This window comes from Artibeus jamaicensis, unplaced genomic scaffold (genome assembly GCF_021234435.1).
Source record: "Artibeus jamaicensis isolate MK-2021 breed Jamaican fruit bat unplaced genomic scaffold, CSHL_Jam_final contig_465, whole genome shotgun sequence".
In the NCBI taxonomy this organism is placed as follows: Eukaryota; Metazoa; Chordata; class Mammalia; order Chiroptera; family Phyllostomidae; genus Artibeus; species Artibeus jamaicensis.
The window spans coordinates 31,661,673-31,682,009 of record NW_026521843.1 but is presented as its reverse complement, the minus strand read 5'-3'; the positions used below and the strand labels follow the sequence as shown (position 1 = coordinate 31,682,009).

At 37.4% G+C, this 20,337-nt stretch overlaps 1 protein-coding gene and 1 non-coding gene across 20 annotated transcripts in view; one reads left to right on the top strand and one right to left on the bottom strand.

Annotated features, from left to right (window-relative positions):
- NRXN1 (neurexin 1) overlaps positions 1 to 20,337 on the top strand; it is a 1,104,034-nt gene that overhangs the window by 1,058,742 nt on the left and 24,955 nt on the right. For 12 of the 19 annotated variants that reach the window (XM_053667086.1, XM_053667087.1, XM_037161204.2 and 9 more), the window contains one exon: positions 18,367 to 18,454. In XM_053667086.1, coding sequence (XP_053523061.1) covers positions 18,367 to 18,454 — 88 coding nt within the window. The remainder of the gene's footprint in view (positions 1 to 18,366; positions 18,455 to 20,337) is intronic. The other 7 variants (XM_037161205.2, XM_037161202.2, XM_037161203.2 and 4 more) reach the window with 1 other exon arrangement.
- On the bottom strand, positions 7,881 to 7,986 carry LOC119060925 (U6 spliceosomal RNA). Its single transcript, XR_005084692.2, has one exon. It is a non-coding gene; the product is annotated as a U6 spliceosomal RNA (small nuclear RNA).

The window sequence follows — 20,337 nt, the reverse complement described above, 5'->3', positions numbered from 1 at the left end:
GCACAGTCCTCTCTGAGGCACATTTCTGTTCTGTGTCTTTAAGGTTTGGTATTCAGAAGGAGGGAAGTCTTTGTGCCCGAAGAGAACTGAGCCCTAGAGACCCAGTGTAGTTGATGAGTCCTGAAGCAGAGCTGGTTTGATGGACTGACATACTTTTCCTTGTACATCTTATTGTTTTCTTTCTCCTAAACCTCTTTCTAGAATTTTGAAACCGAGACCTAGCTCACATTTCACTGAGTGAGCTATTCATCCTACTGTTCCAAGTCTGAAATACTTTCATCACTGGTCTCATTTGTAAGATGGCATGGGTTGCCCTGCTGCTATCCAAACCTAAGTGGAAGGACCATTGTCTTTAATTTTCCCCTTCCTCCTGCTCATTCTTTTCTTCTTCATTTCCTGTATACTTCTTTTCTTCAACTTTCCCTCTAACAGAAGTCTGCTGATGACATTTATTTGGTTTCATCTGTCCCGTTTGTGTCACTTAAGAATTCTGTTCTGAAACCAGTGTATAGGCATACGATTGCTAAGTCCCTAGGCATTATGTTTAGACCTTGTGGAGGTGAGAAGAATCCACCGGATTCAATGATATTAAAAGGTAATATACGGAGCACAACTTAGCTCATAGGTCAATAGGATGCTGCAGGATTTTAGAATGGGAAAGTAAGATTACTCACCATAGCAGTTGCTTATTGATCAGAAACTAGAGAGTCCTCAGAATATAAGTATTAGAAATTGAATTTTTAGTAAATCCCTGACACTTCTTTTTTCATTGTGTTGGTTTTATTTTATTTGTATTTTGTTTTACTGTTTTCTTTTAAATCAAGGGACTATTTGTTGTTTCAAGTTTTAGTTGTTCGATATCTTAATCCTTAGGATTCCATCATGTTCAAGGATAAATAACAAAAGGGTGAGCAAAAATGGTGCCTCCAGTGACACCCTGTCATGTGACTATTTCCCTACTTCACATCATGATGAAATAGTCAATATTCTAACTACCTTAGAAGCACTAATTGTTTTATGTACAAACTATCATATTTAGAAGAAAAGTAAATTGCTTGGACCCAATAAATTTCACTTCATAGAGAAAGTATAGGACCTTGCACATTGGCATTTCACTTTTGGTTGTCAGTGAACCATTTCATGAAATTAAAAACCATTATATGTATGCATGTGTATACACTATCTATATGTACATTTCAAACCGGAGATCCCCTGCAGCCTTTACTCAGCTTTTTCCCATGTTGGCATCTTGCATAATGATAGACTGATATCAAACCAAAATATTTATATTGTTGCAAGTCATAGAACTTACTCAGATTTCACCAGTTGTATGTGCACATATTTATGTGTGTGTAGTTCTGTGCAATTTCATCATGCGTGGCTTCTTGTAGCCACTACCACAGTCAGATAACTAACTATACCATTACTACAAGACTCTCTTGATTATTACATTTTAAAGAGACCCGAGGAGTCATCTACTCTCTCCTACTAATTTTTGGGATGGGGAGCGGTATGCCCCAAGTCGAAGAGTTTGATAATAATTGAACTCCTAGTAGAATCTCAGAACGCTGTGTTCTATTCAAGACCAGTGTCAGGAATCCCACTTACATTCTCTATTTATGAAGCAGGCATTTGTTGTACGAGTTTAAAGATAAGAGAATTGAAGCAAATGAAAACTTTAAAGGAGTTTAGTTGACCAATTTCATCACAGTTGCTTAATTTAAAAAATATCTGATATTCTAATTCTATTCCTGGATGCATAAAGGGTAAGGGAACATTAGCATCAATATAAGGATTAGATAGGTATTTCAGACAAGGCATATATATATATAACAGAAGTAACCCATCTTGCTTCATAGAAATTCAACATGATTGCTAGGGGGGACAAGGTAGTTATTATCTGTAAAGAATTCAAGAGATTTAGCTGTAAATTATATAACCAGTACTAATGAAAGTTTTGAATGCCTACTCCCTCCCATTCACACACACACCCCACATAATTTAATAATTGCTTTCCCTTTCCAGTTGCCTTTAATACTTACTTTAATTTAGTTACCACTTACAAAATTATTGAGGTGACATTTGGGGGATTTGGGGAATTGGGGAACAGCATGTGATCTGACCCTCTCACCTCTTCCAAAGTGGATAAACTTTGGAACTACATGCTGTGGGAATGAGCCTGGGTATAGAAGAGTAGGTCAGAAATTATTTGGAAAGAGTGTAGAATTAAAGACTTTCCCGCTATATCAGCATCATAGAAGAGGGAAGATGTGAAAGACTCATTAGCTGCTTTGCCCTATTTCCATGGAAATTGAAGTGAACATTTTTCAAAAGGCCTAATCTATTTTTGTTTAAAATAAATGGGAACTCAATGTAGACTCTTGTTAAAGCTTGAAACTGCTGATTGTTGTTTTCTGAGTTGTTTTTCTTTTTAGATCCACTTGACAGTTTGCATCGCTAATTATTGTGTTCTCATTTGTTTAATTCCAGCATTGCCATAGGCTTTTTAGCATGGGGGGGGAGGGGAACACCACTGCAGTGTTTAAGTCCTGTATAGCCACAGGCCATTCAATCAGAGAGTGTGGGGGGAGACGATGATTATGTTGCCTGCCCATGTGTGTGTTTGCAAAATTAAAGCAAGAAAATGAATTTTAGGTAACTGCCAGGCTTCAATAGCTAATAACGCTTTAGGGAAGGTTTTGTCAGTCACCAAATGCAGGAGATGGTGGGCCCCTGGTGGCCCCCTCTCATGTAGGGTACTTTGTATCATGATGGATAATTTGCAGTAAAAAAACTTTTGCTAGAAAAAACTAGAGAATATACTCTCTTAAAAATCCAGGTGGTGGTGTTTTACTGGTGAATGGATTTCTTAAAAATAGTAATTGACTTAATTTGCATACTACCATTTTAGATAGAAATAGCCTTGTAAGATGAAGAGAATTTGTTAAGAATTATTTTTAAACAAGTATATAGCTTTAAAACTTTCTAATTTTAGTGTTCTGAGGATTCTGTTTATGGGGGAAAATGCTTCCTTTTAGGAACCATTGCTTTTATCGCCAGCGAAGCATGTGTCCACTGTGCAGGTTTTGTGATTTAGACGCATCCACTGAACCATTTCGGAACAATTGAGTTATTGAAATGAGTTAAAATTGCTTCTTCTGTATGTCTTTTTGTTTTTGGTGGTGGTTGTGCCTTTTTTAGGTGCAAAGGAGTTTGATTTAAGGACCAAAATTACATACTTTAATTTTCTTTCCTGCATTATAGGATGGAACCCTTTTAAAAAGATCCTCCACAATTCATTACACTGATAGTTTGCTTTAATTGAGCATCCCTAAATAATCATCATGCTTCTTTAAGGATACGTCAATGTTGAATGAGAAAATTAATGTGGAAATTAGTAGAAAAGTGTTACAGCTTTTTCTTACTGGGAGTGCAACTCTCTATTTGCAACAATGGTGAAAATGATTACTATTGAATTTATGTTTACCCTTTACCTTAGAACAGCCAAGCTGGTGATATTGGCCAGGTAATCATAGATGATGAATGACTAGACCTCCACATTGGCAAGATAGATAGATAGATGGATGAATAGATAGACAGATAATGGAAGGAAGGAAGGACGGACATTTTGTGGTTTCTGGTTGCTATGAGCAACAGACAGTTATTTTCAAACCTTTCAGAACACAGTGAATGGCAAACATTGTGTGCCTAGTGATTTGATCCTCCACATACCTACTCAGTTGAATGCTTGAGAGCTAAGATGAAACTCATACACATTCTTGCAAACCATTGCCATGGCAACATACTTAAAATTTCCAAGGTCTGTCTCGAGTTTGTACCTGCATTTAGCTTATTGTGAAACAAGAAAGAAGGCTTTACAACTCGAAAATGGCTGGGAGTATGTTTTGAAATGAACTGGAGTTTAAAAGTTGAAAAGCAAAATAGAGCATTCAGGGGAAAACTGTATTTGCATTCTTCATACAAACTTGCCTCCTACTTTACAATATTCTAGGCAAGGGCAAATGTGGATGATCTACCTTGGTGGTTATTAGCACATCGGGGTTTTGCCCACTTCAGTGACAGACATGCTGGCTCCGGCAGGTTGGAGGTTACATGTGCACGTCTTTTATAGTAATTATACAGACCAGAATAGTGAAGATTTATTTAGTGTTTATTGTGCACCGAGAACAGTGTTAAACACTTCATGGGTCATGATTTTCTTATTTCTTACAATGACACTGCAGAAATGGATACTGCTTCTTTCCCATTTTTACAAATGAGAGGTTAAAAAAACCCTCTCCCAAGGTCTAACAGCTACAGATTTAAATTCAATGCCCATGCATAGGATCACTGGGAAGCAGCATCCATAAGCAGTACTAGCATTCCTAAGTTTATTAAGTAAAAAGCTGGTCCTAGAAAACCAGAGAAGGGCTACCACCCAAAGCATCTCTTTTGCTACTCAGAATACACAGAGTAAATTACCCACCCTGGGTAAATATAGCGGAACCTCTGCATGGCAGCCTCAGGATCTACTTATAAATACAAGCCAATGACTCTCACACTTTCAGGTAGCAAGGAGGTCAAAGACAGTAAGGCAGCTAGCTACCTTCCTTATTACATTGTTTGTCTCCGTCCCAGCATACTCAGTGGGGCGCCAAAGGAGGCATGGCTTCTATTTGATTAGGTCTTGGAAAATAGAAATGGATGTGTATCTGGTGTCTAGTTACAATAACTTTTCTTGGACTTAATAAAATAAAAAAAGCTGATTTGAGAATTATCATAGTAAATATATTACTGGTCACTTATAAATAAATCCACTATCTTTTTAAGGAAGTCTGCATTTTGAAGAAACTAACAGGTCTTATGAATTTTCAGCCATGAGCTTTGACGAGTCCTCTAAAGTACCTGTGCTTTCTTATTTGAGAGTCTTTCTGACCCTCTTTCTCTTATATATTCTCAATTTCTTGTTTCTCAAGATAGTTAAAGAACCTTAATTATCTGGATTTCCAGCTCAAAGCAGATCTGAAGGAGCAAATTCAATAAAGGAAAAGGGTGTCTATAAAGCCTGGTAGTAATGGACAAAAGAGAAAAATTCATAAGAGCAGTTATCAGCTAAAAAAGGAAAGAGCAGTTTGGGGACTCATGGAGCAGGGCCGTGATACTATTCTCTTTGACATCTGAGATCACTATGGAGTTACAGGTACTGACGGTCCTAACAAAGATTCCACACCATCCAGCAAATCTTGTCTTCTGAGCTTTCTGTTTAAAAGGTGACAGTGTGATTCCAAAAGTTCTCATGATAACAAATGGCATATTTTGTTGTCCTTAATCAGCAGGCCTGTCAGTAATGAGAACGAAGAGGAGAGGGAGGGATTGCTGAGGCCCAAGGGAAAGGAAATGGGCACAGCCAGGTGGGAGGGGCGTGATAGCAACTTGGGGGAAACATGTCAGAATTAAGTGGAACTGAAGGTAAATACAAGGCTGGAGAGAGAAAGGCTATCTAAGAGAGGGCGTGGTTAATGCCTTAGTAAGTGCTTTATATGCGACCTTCAGTAACACAACTATTTTAATGACAAAAATAATGTGTGAAGAATAGTGGTTAAAACAATAGCATTTAGACCGTTGCATAACTAAAGAAAACACCAAAATACCTGTGGGAAGAGCCTAGGCAACAAGGTCGTCAAATGAAATGTGTGCACAAAGACAGGTTTTCCATGAAGCTGCTGGTCCTCAGTAGCAGACAGCAGTATTCTCCCCCAGCTCTGCACGCTTGTTCTTTGGTTGATTCTCAGTGAGCTTTGCACTAATTGCTCTTTACTCTGGCAACTCTGAATTCCCGGCATTTCTTAAAGGCTTTGCTTTAAAGTTTTCAACAAAACATAGAACAGAATTAAAAAAGATCATGTTTGAGAAACATGGGGAAAGTGGGGAATTAATCCCACTGCTATTCTTATCTTTCCCATACCCAAACATGAAACCAGTAGCAATGGAAGGAGCAGGATTCTGACTGGATAGAGAGCCAGGAGGTCAGAGTCTAGTCTGGAGGCCATAGTCTGATACTGAGTGGTGCCATGATTTAGTACTTGCACATCTGACCATGCCAGCTTAGGTTTCCCTCTCTTTACTGTACAGGGGCTGGGAAAGAAAACTCAAAGTGCCTCCAAACTCTGAAACAAACAGGAGTTAACAAATGCAGGGCTACGTCATGCAGCTTGGGAAAAGAGAAGCGTTTCAATACCTTGATGAATATTACAATTTTTCTGAGGTGTTCAAAAAAGTGTTCTCATATCAAACATAAAATTTGCTCTGTTTATAAGGTGTTAAAACATGGAATCCTGAGTTTAAGTCAGGAAATTGCACTTTCTTTGTGAAGAGAATGTCTGTCTTAAGATCTCAGGTGTCCAGTGCTAGGAATAAACTTTTCATATTGAAAGGGAACAAAGTGAGAATATGTACCGAGCCAGCTGTGCTAACAAATACTCTTATACTCTTAAAAACATCTTCTGAGTGTCAGCCATAGTGCTAGACAGTGTTTGTCTCCATACAGCATCACAGACTATAATACTCATAATAACCCTGGAACAAAGGTGTAAATAAATTTATTTTTACACTTAAAGTTAGAGAACTTAGGACATTTGTCCAAAGCCATAGAGCTAATAAGTGACGGAAGTGAGATTTCAGCCCAATCTGTGTAGCTCTTGAACTCATGCTTCTTCCATGCTTAGTGGTCAGAAAAAGATTTCCTACTCACAGACAGCCTTCATTTGTCACACATCTGAAGTTCTCCATGCAACTGAAGGCAGGGAAGTCAGGTTCCTTATCATATTCATTCCCCCTCTGCTTAACTCCTACTTAATCAAAGGTATTCCATAAAGGGTTATGAATGGATGAATGAATTAATGAACAAGTGAATGAGGGGAAGAATCAATCAAGAGATAGAAATTTTAATGAGTGCATTTTTTCCTACACTGATTTCTGGGTTTGAATTTGATGGCTGGTCTTAGTCCTTATCTTCATGCAGTTTATTTCAGAAAGAAGATAAAACTTTTATCCTATAGTTATATCTGGAAGGAAAACAATATAAAGGCATAGTTTCCTTATAATCAAATGCAAATGCTTGTGATTTAAGATTTTTTTGATATAGTTCAGGGGAGCCGGGGAGAATTGGGGGAATGGTATATAAGAAAAACCAGAATGACAGTCAACAATTGTCTTCAGTTTTTTTTCTAGAAAGCAGGCTAGGTCTTATTGCCTTTTCAAAGGACAGAAAGGCTTCATAAAAGCAGGCAGACCAACTTATTGCAAGACATTTTTAGCCTTTCCTTCCTTCTAAGTTATAATCATTCTTCTTTTTCACTTAAAGATAATGTCACTTTTTGCTATTTCTCTGCCATAAATTTTCAGCCATGAGGTATAATGTGGAAACCAGTTATAAAAGTTTATTGTCACTTCTAAAGATGTTAGAAGGTAGATAAAATCTTTGAAAAAGTGTGATTTTGCCACAATTCCCATCTCCCACTCTTAGGAATTACACCCCTGGAAAACAGTCTGCACTTGCTGGCTCTTATTTTGAGATTTAATGAGTTGTTATACGTGAGCAGTTGGGACCAATATACACTGAGACGTAGTGAGCTTAGGGTGGCCATCAGGATAAGATTATTCGAAGTCATTCTACCAATTCAAGTGTCATGTGTAACATTTCTTCTGTTCCTGAAGCCAAGTGAATGCTTCCCTCTTCAATTTATTAATTCTGTTTTTACAGTCATAATTATTTTCATAAAATGCTTTTATTTAAATTGCAGATAAAGAAAATAAGCCCGAAGTTAGACTGTGATGCCATTTTTGCATCTTTATTGATGTATAATAGACAAATGTAAATGTTTTAATTATGAAATTTTACAAATTTGCGTGTCATCCTTCGCAGGGGCCATGCTAATCTTCTCTGTAGCGTTCCAATTTTAGTATATGTGCTGCTTAAGCGAGCACGACTGACATTTTAAAACTTTCAAAGTAAAATGTTTAAGGTGTATGACTTGATACACACACACACACACAGAGTGAAATAATTGTCGCAATCAATGATGATGATGTTTTAAATCAACTTTGCTGAAATGTTACAGATGTTCTGGGGTATAAAACTGTTCCACAGAGTATATGAAATAAGGTAAAACAAACGCCTAAGCAGTTCCCAAACTTTTAAACTTCTAAATTTTAAATAACTTAGAAAGATAAATGCCTCCACTGTTCTAAAGCACTAAGATAATATTGCTCAGTATCTTATAAGAAATAATTAGCATATTATTAAGCCACGTGGAAGACACGGCCATAGGCAATGTCATTAAGGAGCATTGTGCTGTAAGGATCACACTTAGCTTCTTCTCCTGTCCCTTCAGCTCCTCTTTCTCCTTCTCCTTCTCCTTCTTTTCAGTCTCTGCCTTTCCTCCTTATCAGTGTAAGCTAAGTGATCTATTTTTCCTGTTTATCTATTAATTTAGATGCTCTGGATATAGTAGGACATAAATTAAAAGTAAACTTCGGGTTGCCATATCTTCTAAGTCCCAGGAGAGTGACTAGAGAGGAGAATTTAGAGAGAGCTCCAGTATCCCTGCATCTATGCAGTAGTTTTCCCGGAGATCTGACCTGGAGAATAGGGAACCACCACGCCAGTCATGGAGTTGGCACTACCTTTCTTGTAAGTCACTAGTGAGATTGGCACATATGCCCAAAATCAGCAATGCCAAAATGAACCCTATCCTCATATAACAGGGAGCAGCCCCAGAATAGCAGCATCTATGAGAGGGACCAGTAGGAGTGAGAGATGTACATTCTCTTTACCTGAGGAAAGGAGGATTTCAGGACATGAAGATGAAATTTATTCAGTTATGTGGATATCTGGCTGTTCCCTTAAAGCATAACTGTCCTTCATACAACAAAAAAGTACAATAACTTACATAAATGTCATGCAACAAACAAGAATAATATATAAATGCAACATTTATATATTATAAATGTGGGAACTTTCATATTTTTAAAGGGCTTTCACACATATCAAATGTCTGTAATATCACTGTGAGATACAGAAGTTATTATGATTCACATATACAAATGATTGATTCACACATGCAGCATTCATATTTGCATGTATAGTATATATATGTATGTGTGTGTATGTATTTTCATATGTACAATTGAGAACACAGAAACCAATCTAAGGTGATGCACACTGCTCGTGAGATTCAGACTGAGACTTGCTATCTGGACTAGTATGTATGTATTTTCCATTATTAACCAGCATACTACAAATTAAACTGAAGAGGTTTGACACTACAACATTCCAAATATGTATTAACGAACCAAACTTCATTAATAAGGAATGAAGTAGTCAGATAGAGAAGCGTGGAGTTTCAGTTTAACTATAACCGGCCAAGGTGGAGCTCCTTAGTGTATGAATGATGCAACATTGCAGCATCTGAGCCAGATAACATTTGCTCTTGATCACTGCTTCATAGAAACACTCATGGAGATGCTGCTCAGAGATTGGCTTAATTGGGGGAGCTCTGTATAGAACCTTGCATATATTCAACTCATGGGTAAAAAAAATCAGAAAGTCAATTTTCTCTTAACTAAGTAAGTCACTATCATTTCCAAGCACATCCCTATTTCTTGCTGTGGAATAGAAGTTCTCAAATATTCCCAGTTTAAAGTTCTACCAGGGAAACATTGGTAGAATGTCTCTACCCAATAGGAAATAAATGTTGATAAGTAGGTGCCTCGGGCTCCTCCTATCACTTTGAGTTTGCACCTCTAATTCTAGGGCCACCATGCAAATGTGAGGACCCTGATCAATGAATGTGTGATTGTGTCTGGAAAAACAACCAGTATTACTGATAAATGGTCGCTTCCATTTATTTATTCCCAAGATGCAATAAGAGGTAATTTGACAAAACCCTAATGATTGTTTGAGAGAGACAGAGATAAATATCTCATTAGCACTTCGGTTGTGAAAACAATAGTTAATAAAGAGAGACCTTCAAATTTGGAAGGATTTTTACCAGTGGATTAATGAGAAGAGAGACAGAGTTCATTGAGTTAATTTCTTAGCCAGCATGGCTTGCAATGGCTTCCTCTCTAAGTAGAAAGGAGAAATAGGCAGAAAAAAAATTAGTGATTTACATTTTTTTTGTCCCAAGAATTTAATCATGCATTTATGTACAGAGAGTCAAGGCGTTTCAGTTGTTTAAAAAATAAGAAAAGATGATCACAAGTAAAGTATTTTCTGAGTTTACTCCATTTCAAAATAACTGCAGTTATTTGAATTTTTGTAACTGGACTTAAAAAATTTGAACTCTAGTATTCCTTTTATTCCCTTTTTAGTTTATCTTGATGTGCACCATATCAACTGGTGCAGTAGCTGTGTATGTTTGTTCAGTGGTCACTTATTAAAACCCAGTACTTTCCTCTTGCCACCTTTTTAACTTATGTTAAATTTATTTCAATGTGGGGGGCGCAGTTCTGCCCACAGGGCCCCCCTGGCCACCATGGATGAGAATAAATCTACTGAGACCTGATCTGCTTCAGGAGGGGAGGTGGCTGATCTCTCAAAGGAAAAGGGCCAAGAGCCTTTTTCTCAGTGGGCTTTTATTAGGTTCATTTTGCACAGGAATACGGGTAAACCTCATTACTTATTGTTAGGCAGTAAGGCTCAAACAATAGATAACATACAAAGAACTAAGAGGGCTTATTCTGAGTCAGGGTTTCTTAACTAAAGGGCTACAAAACTTTGAGAAATAAACTCATTTCCTGCTTGGACCCTTATCATTTAATTGAGAGCATTCTTAGCAAAGCAGGTTTCACAGGATTTTATATATTCTTTCTTAGGCCTGATCACGCAGAAAACCCACCCTTTCTAGCACAGGGCTCCACTGACCTCTGTCATTGTTTCAAGCTTAAATCGGGCAGGGAAGTAAGGCAGCCAAGAGATTAGGGGACTTCGTACAGACAGAATGAGGACTCAGGTTGTGTCAAAACCGAGGGGGTTCCCCCCCTATTCTATAGCCCCCAAGTCCTTCCCTGGGGGCTTTCTATGATCATGCTCGTCTTAGGTTATTCTTCCCTTGAGGAATCTTACTCATCTTTGGCTAAGCAATCAAGCCATAGGGGTCCATGCAGGGTGAAGTAGAAGGAGTAGAAGCTGCGCTCCCGCCAGGGAGATAAGCTTTGTCTCCTTAGTGGTTTATGGTCCGAAGGTCGCTCACTCAGCCTTAGCCTTAGGGGGGTTACAGCTTCTAAAAAAAAGCAGGGCGGTTCCCGACATTGCGTTATGTATCTTTATAAACTACTTCAACCTTTAGAAAATAAGATGGATAGAAGTCAGCTGGAATAAGAGAAAATTACAATCTACTGGGAGTCTGGATAATCTCATAGTTTTGCCATTAATTTGCAAAATAATGTGGTCAAACAGAAACACTTAAATTTTTAGTTTCAGTTTCCTAACCTGTAAATTGAAGAACTGAGACTAATGATCACTAAGGTTCCGTACAAGAAGGTATATACCTGTCTTACTAAAACTTGCTTCTATTCCCTTGCATGTTCAATACTGGCAATGAAATCTTGAATTTTGGAGGCATTTGGATGAAACTATCCATCATTGGCATTTTGTAATTATAAAACCCGTTTTTTGGCCTCAAAATGAATAAGGATTTTCAGTGCAACCTGTGTGACTAATTAGTCCTTTCAGTCACAATATTTGGCTCAGAGAGATTCATATTGACAAAGCTAGAAGCCTAGATTTGCATGGTAAACATCTGTCAGTTTTTATTGAATTTGGAAATGGCCAAATCCATCTCAGGAGGTAGGTGCTTTGTCTGAAATCAAAACAGAGTGGGACCACATTGGAGCACATGCCCATATTCTAGTTTCCCATTCAGCACCTCCACTCCACTACCAGCAGTCTTTGTAGCTCTTAAACGCCAAATTCTAATCAGTGAGGATCCAGGAGGATAGATTATTACACCGGCTTCCTGAAAAACTTAACCACCTTTTTTTTTTTTTGCTAGCTACGCTACATTGCTTTGGCTAAAAATGAAAATGCAGTATGAGCATGCAGGTCATCATTAGCTTAAAAAATAGTATAAGAGATGTACTATCTTTTTCGAACATTAACTTGAACTTTCCTCACACCAAGTTTCTAGTTTGCCGGTTTATTATTTTGCATAATTCTGCTAAAATATAATGTTCTTTTTTGATCAGTCAGGAATCCAGTTCTTTCCTTTGTTCCATCATTTCCTTTAAGTTCATTCGTCTGTGGCATTATTTTCACATCCCTATTTTTCTCTTTGAATTTTGCCTGTTATTAGGACCAGTATCGAATTCATATCAAAATGTATGTTTGAGTGAGCAAGATATGAGAATTCATATCCCCAGTGAGCAAGATATTGTGATCTTTTTACCATGGTGGGGTTTTTCTAGCCAGCCCACCTTCACCATTCTGGAACCACTGCATACATTTTAAGCAGCTAAGAAACTCTTGAAGAAAATTGAATGCCTTTCAAGTCTGTCTTTTTCCCAAGCAGACAGCTGATTTATAGTCCCTTTTTGTAATAACCTAAGGCATCAGTTGGGGGAAAAACATTAAAGAAATGTGAAATCTGGCTGTTTTCAGGGATATTTAAACCTTGCCCTAAATATTCATGAATGCCAATGTTCAAACATTAAAATAGGGTAAATGAATATACAAATGGGTTCTTTTCTTTTTTGAGCAGGTACTTACCTGTAACACTCAAGATAATAGCACCTCCACCTACACTCAGAACAAGCATGTTGTTGGTGAATATTTAATAAAGTAATAGATATGGGAGCACTGTTCCATTTCAAGAAAAATAAGCTATTGGAATTGAAGTGATTGTTGTTACTTGTATTAATGAGTGATTTGTTCCCATGCTTCAGAATAGGGTGGGCACAGTACGTTATTTGTAGGTGAGAGCCATCATTTATGTCTTACTAGGTAGTGACCACATTTTGTGGCCATCAGAAAATGCCGTCCATAGATGAGATGTCTGTTTCATATTTGGTGGTGACTAATTGATCCTCATTTTCTGTGTTACACAGGGTCTGTGCAGAGTCTCTCAATTACTTTGTACCTTTAATAGCATTGTTGATTAACTACAATTACCAATTTGATATATTTCTTTATTGAATTTATTTGATCACATTGGCCCACTCTTTGGAAATTGGATATATGTATTATAATTGTTTGGGAATTTGGGTTTTTGTTTTTCATCTTGATGAAAATTGCAACTTCCCAGATCTCCTAGAAGCTTCTTGCCCCATAGATTATCTCTGCATTGGGTGAGAGTCAGCTCAGGGAATTTGTAACATGAATTCTGAATCATGACATCTCAGGGAAACACACCTAGCAATAACTCTTCTCTGGGGGACTATCAGATTCAGTCCTAAAAGCCAGGCATGAATGTTCTCTCTCTCTCTCTCTCCCAGAGCAGCTTCATATCAACAAAAGTATTAGCAAGAACAAGTATCTATCAATTAGCCAAACACATCACACTTCCACGAGCACATACCTCCACCCATCAGTTTTCTAAGTGAATTCAGTCTCAGTATCCTTCACAGTAGTGAACAATTAGGCTAAATAGTATTTACAAGTGAGTGCCATTGCTTGAGACAGTATTTTTTACTTTACCTTTGGATTGTCTTTGGTTGTATAGCCAGAAAGACTACTTCTGTTGAGAAACAAAGTTTCAACTGTAATTTTACAGTACATCAAGGGTTTCTGTGCAGGCATCAAATTCATAATGACCATCCTTTTTCATAGTTGGAGTTTGCTCTTTTTCTCATAAAGCAGATTTTTCCTAGTAGAGGTTAGTAGGTGTTTTCACAGGAACGTCTCAGTCTTTAGCAAAGCTATTTAGCATGAGGAGTAAAATCTAAAAGTGCTGTTCTTATCAGAGATGAAACATTCAGACCAAGTTTTTGTATCTTCTTATATATTTTTTACCACACTGATATGCATTGTACTATAGCTAGTTTAAAAAGTGACAGTGGGTGAATATGTAGCAAATTCCAAATTTCTCTTTTTTTCTTACCAAATGGTTGTTCCGGAATAACCTTGGATATTAAATAAATTTAGGTTTCTTAAAATTCATTTTTCAGTTACAGTTAACATACAACATTATGTTATTTTCAGATGTACCACATAGTGATTAGACATTTGTATACCTTACGAAATGACCACCCCAATAAATCTTGTACCCATCTGACTGGTCTAACTAAGAACATCCTTTCTCCCCTGTCCTGATTACATTTTCTCACCCTATACCATATTGGTGTTTATCCATTGAATATAATGAACTAAGTTTCAATGCCTTTATTTTCTTCCCCTCAATGTAAGGAGACCTCAGTATTTTTGGTGGACATTTTGAGCAAGGGCTGATGCCACGTGAATGCACAGACCACTCTGAATTAGGGAAGATCAGCATGGCCCTTTGACCTCTGAGTGGTTACGTGTACAGTTAGGGGTGGATGGTTATGCAAAGCTAATGCTTTTGCTTGATCACTATTCCGTCTCTTTCAGCAGGTAGTCTGTTTTCTGCAAAAGGTTATAAGCATCAGCAAAAAGTATACTGAAGAATAGAACTGATTAATGGGTGACACATTTGAGTTTCTTTCTATCATTCTTTCAATAGCATGTCATCCAGAGGCAACTCCAACCACAGTGAATTAAATTTAAATTACACAGCTTTGGCCAGAAAATTTCAGTTAATTCAGCCTCCAAAGTGAAATTTAATTTTTTTCCTACACTTGAGCCACTTCCTGATTTTTAATACAAAGATGATTTCTGTGAATGCATCTACTGATTCAAGATCTTTTATTCACAAAACTATTGCTGTTTTGTTTTGTTTTGTTTAAGATTTTATTTACTTATTTTTAGAGAGGAAGGGAAGGAGAGAGGGAGAAAAACATCAATGTATGGTTGCCTCTTGTGTGTCCCCCGCTGGGAACTGGTGTGCAACCCAAGCATGTGCCCTGACTAAGAATCAAATCGCATTTGTTTGGTTCGCAGGCCTGCGCTCAATCCACTGAGCTATTGCTGTTTTTTGAGACTTGCTATTTTTAATTTCAGAAGGAAAAATATGAAAACCATGAATATGAAAAAGCATATTCATTATAGCATATTCATTATACCAGGAAAATTACATTAAAAACTAAATTATAGTTATACAATAAGGTCATATTGGTACAGTTTTTCCCTACTCTAAAGAGCTACAGAAGGTACTATTTAATAGGTGCATGTTTTGATAGTTTAGGTACTGTCTTGTGAAAGATAACACTGAGAATATTCTAATATATTCTTGTTGCTATAGAATTGTTCCAAAAGGCTGTTGAATGTAGAAAATAGGTCAACTTTTAAAACAAAATTTAACTTGTGTGGCTAAATAATTGAGTCTGCGGTCCGTGAATTTCTTTTAAGAAGTAGCCTTTATTTTGTAAGCTTGATGCTTGACTTCTAATCCAGAATTTGAACCTAGACAGTAAAAGCGGGAAGCTTACCTTAGTTCAACAAAGTACCAATATAGCTACTGTATTTTGATTACATGTTAACATGAGATATTACATGGAAGATAATTCACATGTACAACTTCCAGTTCAATGTCTAAAATTGTATTATTTATAAATATAGTGCAAAAAGATTAAATTGGTTCTACATTTGTGAAATAATAGCAATAATATTGATAATACTGCAACTTTTATAAATATTTACAATATGGTACTATTCTAGGTACTTTTTGTGTATTGATTTAATTCTTACAACAATAGGAATTATGTGGCCCAATCTTTCAGATGAGAAAATAAGGCAGAGAATAGTTTTTAAACTTATAAATCAGAGTTTCTCAACTTCTGCATTGTTGGCATTTTGGATAATTCTTGTCATGGGAGGGCTGTCACATGCATTTTAGGGTATTTACCAGCCTTCCCTGTCTCTCCCCATTAGATGTCATGGTAGCTGGTACCTTCCATCCCCCAACCCCCACCCAGCCATCCTCATCCCAGTTACGTCAACCTGTAATGTCTCCAGACATGGCCAACTGTTTCCCAGGTACAGGAAGGGGAAGAAGGGGGCAACAGCACAGCTGGGACATGGGAGAATTTACTCACATCCTCCTATCAAAAGCAGAACAACAACAACCCACACTGATTTCATTAATATAGTTAACATTCCTCAAGGAACACGAACAATTCTCTTGTAACCTTAACATTAATTTAAGAGAGTCTCCACTGTGGTTGAGAAAAAAGCAACTTTGCACTTGAAGCTAGCTCTAAAAAAAGTGAACAATCTGCTCTGGGGCGAATTGGAACGATTGGCCAGCAAGACCTCATAATCCAATAACTCATTGTTCTCAAGTCGGTTGGGATGTTAGCCTGCAAGATTGCTTGTGCCAGGAGGATGGGTTTTTCCCTGTAAAGCTCATGTTTATGAAAGATACCTGTGTTACTATCATACCAACTTCCAGTAGTTGTCACTAACACAAACAGTTACAATTCCAGGAAAACTGATATTTTGAACTTCGTTGTTTAAAATAATAGCAGCAAAATGAATGAATCCAATCTCCTAATTGTCTCAGAGGAATTAAGAACAGAATAATATGAAACCATCTCAAGATGTTATTTAAATGCTTGCATTTAGTTAAAGTTATATTGTGAAGCATTAGCATCGGAACAAATTCTTTATTCTTAATTAAACATACTGAACTTGGAAGTTTTTTAAACCTAATTTTTGTCACAGAAGTGCATCATCCCTTGTGTCCATTTTCAAAATGGCACAATTATTTTCACATTTTTTAATATTTTAATCTCTGTGCTCTGTGTTAAGTACTCCTTTAATGAAAGCATGTCATATCATATTTCTGTATATTGTTAAATGTAAGACCTATATTACTTTTTTTAAAATTATTTATTTATTTATTTTTCGAGAGAGGGGAAGGGAAGGAGAAAGAGTGGGAGAGAAATATGAATGTATGGTTGCCTCTCATGCGTCCCCTGCTGGGAACTGGCCTGCAACCCAGGCATGTGCCCTGACTGGGAATCGAACCGCGATACTCTGGTTCGCAGGCCCGTGCTCAATCCACTGAGCTACGCCAGCCAGGGCAGACCTATATTACTTTTTTTTTAAAGTTTTACTGAGGTATAACTTTATATACTAGTTTCAGGTGTACAACATAATGATAAACTATTTTTATGTATTGCAAAGTGATCACCACAATAAGTCTATGTAATCTATGTAATCACATACATAGATTAATACCACTTTTAAATAAGGATTTCATTAATGTTGCCATTCTAAGTATTGTCTAAACAACCATAATCTCCTTAATCCTTAGTTGATGTAATGAGATATTTTCCTTCTTGTACCATAAATTCTCTGTGTGTTAGCATTAGCCAAATCTGATGCAAACCTTCACAATTTCCATGCAATAACTATGCTGAATTTACTGCTGCTTGTAAGTGGCAGTAAAAAACAACCTTTAGCGCTGGTAAATGAGTTGATTATGTGACTAACCACTAGGATTTACACACTGCTTTCTATTACAGTGATGGTTGTCTTTTTGCCGCAAGTGCAGTGAAGCAAGTAGAATGTCACAGAGAACAATGTCACCTCTTCCCCACTTACTGTAAAATACTATCCCCCCAAAGATGCTGTTCATTTATTATGAAACCTTAACGGGAGAAAGATACCTGCTACCTAAATGTTACCAAAACAAGAGTCCATTGTGAATGCTAAACACAACATTTGTAAATACCTTAAATAGACGATCTTTGCTTCCTTTTTTACATTGGTGAAATACACTCTATGTGTCCTAATAACCACAAGCTATATCTCAAGATTCATCAAACTCTACCTGATCATGAATGTAAAAGGTTATGGCTATTCTGCTTTTAGGAAGCCAACTACAGCACTGCATAAAACCTACTGATGCATAGATTGTAGCACTCCAGGGTGGTGATACATTTCAAATCTGTTTCCGCCAGATTGTTTTAAACCTGGATGCTACTGTGTGAAGCTTCTCCATGCAGTTTGAATGCATGGAGATCTACAAGTTGGCAACCAACATTTCCATGTCTTCATGTAAATTAAGTTGTAACCATGTTTTCACAAATTTGCAATACTTTCATGACAGATCTAGAATAAGTTGGGAAAAAAGTAAACTCTGTGTCCTTGGGAAGGGAAATACTGAATTTGGTTTCTCACCCTGTCAGGGAAATACAAATGGTGTTTCACTTGTCAGTGAGACAAAGATGAGAAATTTGGTTAGGTCTCTTTAAATTAATCTACTGAATGTGATTCTTTTACAGACCACCGATGATATCCTTGTGGCCTCAGCAGAGTGTCCCAGTGATGACGAGGACATTGACCCCTGTGAGCCGAGCTCAGGTGGGTTAGGTTAGTCGACTTTTTTTCTTACTTTCTTTGCTTACTCTAAATCTTTGTTGCATGCCATAGTCCTTAGAAAGCTTTGCATTTATATCTAGAAGTCCATCCTATTACAGAGTGCCTGGTTGTGGGATAAGAGTTCTTGCTGTTGACATGGATAAATTTTTCCCTCACATTAGTTGGAGAAAAATTTAAAACAAAACCCACCATCATTATGTATTTCAGGAAGAGCAGTGGGGGGCAGCACCTGAGGCTGGTCCCCTACTGCTCACATTCCATTAACTCACAACATAATTTCTGTGGATAACATTATAATGGGCTTCCCCTTTGGTCACCTATAGCAAAATTGTAAAGCTTAAAAATTGCAGTGCCTTGTGGAAAATTATTTGACCTTTCTACTGACAAAAATCCCCACTCGTCGCTGGGCCAGCAAATTATCTTCAGTGATATATTTCTGAATTTTGGTAGTGAGGGTATTATGGCAGCCCTAAAACAAACAGCAGGTAGAGTCCTTGCTGTGTTTAAAAGAGAATATTTGAGTCTTGCCTCCTCTCCCTTAAATTCGAGCTAATGCATAATTTCTCCTCCTCTTTTGTGAGAGGGTGTGACTGACCAACACATAAATCCTGTTTCCATTCAGCCCTGTTCCATTTCCCCTCCTTTGTACTCAAGTGCTGGCTGTGGACCCAGAAAATTAATCATAGCCGGTATTTTATTTCAGATATCTCTTATACCAAGTACGAGGGTTATGTCCAGAGTCTTCTTCCTAAAGCAGTGCTTCTTAAAATTCAATGGTTTTCTTGTTGAGGTTGGCAAAACGAACGAGGCAGATGAGGACTAACCACTATCCGCTAACTTACAGCCTTTGTAGACGTCACCTACAATACCAGGAAAACTTCACAATCAACTCATTTGCACTATTGTGAAGAATAGTATTTTAAAGTAAATCTCCTCATTCTGATATTTGGATATTTCAAAAGGTGGTTCAGGATGCGTATCTTGCATTTCCTTTTGAATATTGCTACTCCCATCCATTTCAGCTTCATACCCTAAGTACGTAGAGAAGCTACTGAATGCTAGTGAGGAGCAGAGGGTCAGCCGTCCTAGGTCAGCAGAAGTTTCGGGAGATCCAGACCAGTGTCTTCTTGTCCTCCTTCCTCTGTCTCCAGAATTTCTTTCATATTACAGTTATAGAAATCTAGTGACCATCCATTCCATTCCTCCCATTTACTGACCTCCATAAACATTCTGTTTTGGTCATCGGCACAGATATAGTCTTTGTGACACCTTCCTGGTCCCCTTTGCCACCAAGATCCTGCTTTTGTTTTTATTGGTATTCTCATCTTCTCTGTGTCAAAAAAAAAAAGAGCTTATCACTTAAAAAAAAATCTATCAGTTGCTTAGTCTCATCCTTTTGCCTTCTCCTCCTCCCTCAAATTTCTTTTTTTCCCCCTTTCTCTTATTCTCACGTGACCAAGCAACCAGGAAATTGTCTTTGCTATCTTCCAGGCACGGCTTGTTCGCAAAACTAAGTCTGGCGTTTGGCTGTACATTGGTGTGTGTGTTTATGTGTTTTTCCAATTTGTGTTATTTAGAGAGCAGTAAATTTTTTCAATATTTTCCACTGTATTAGCAAAGCTCTGAAGACAGTGCAGGTTCTTACTAAAGACACTACCTGCCAATTTTCCTCTGGCCAGTCTCTTTTCGACATGTAAGTAGACGCAATCATCCTCTTAAATAGAGTCCTCACCTTGAGTATCTAGAAAACCTTACTGTGAGAACTCTAGTTGCATTTAACAGTGTCACATTTGTTTTTGTTCCACTTGAGCACGGGTAAATGATCAGTCTTCTAGCCTTTCCTAGAGGTCTTAATAACCATTCCTTATAGACTA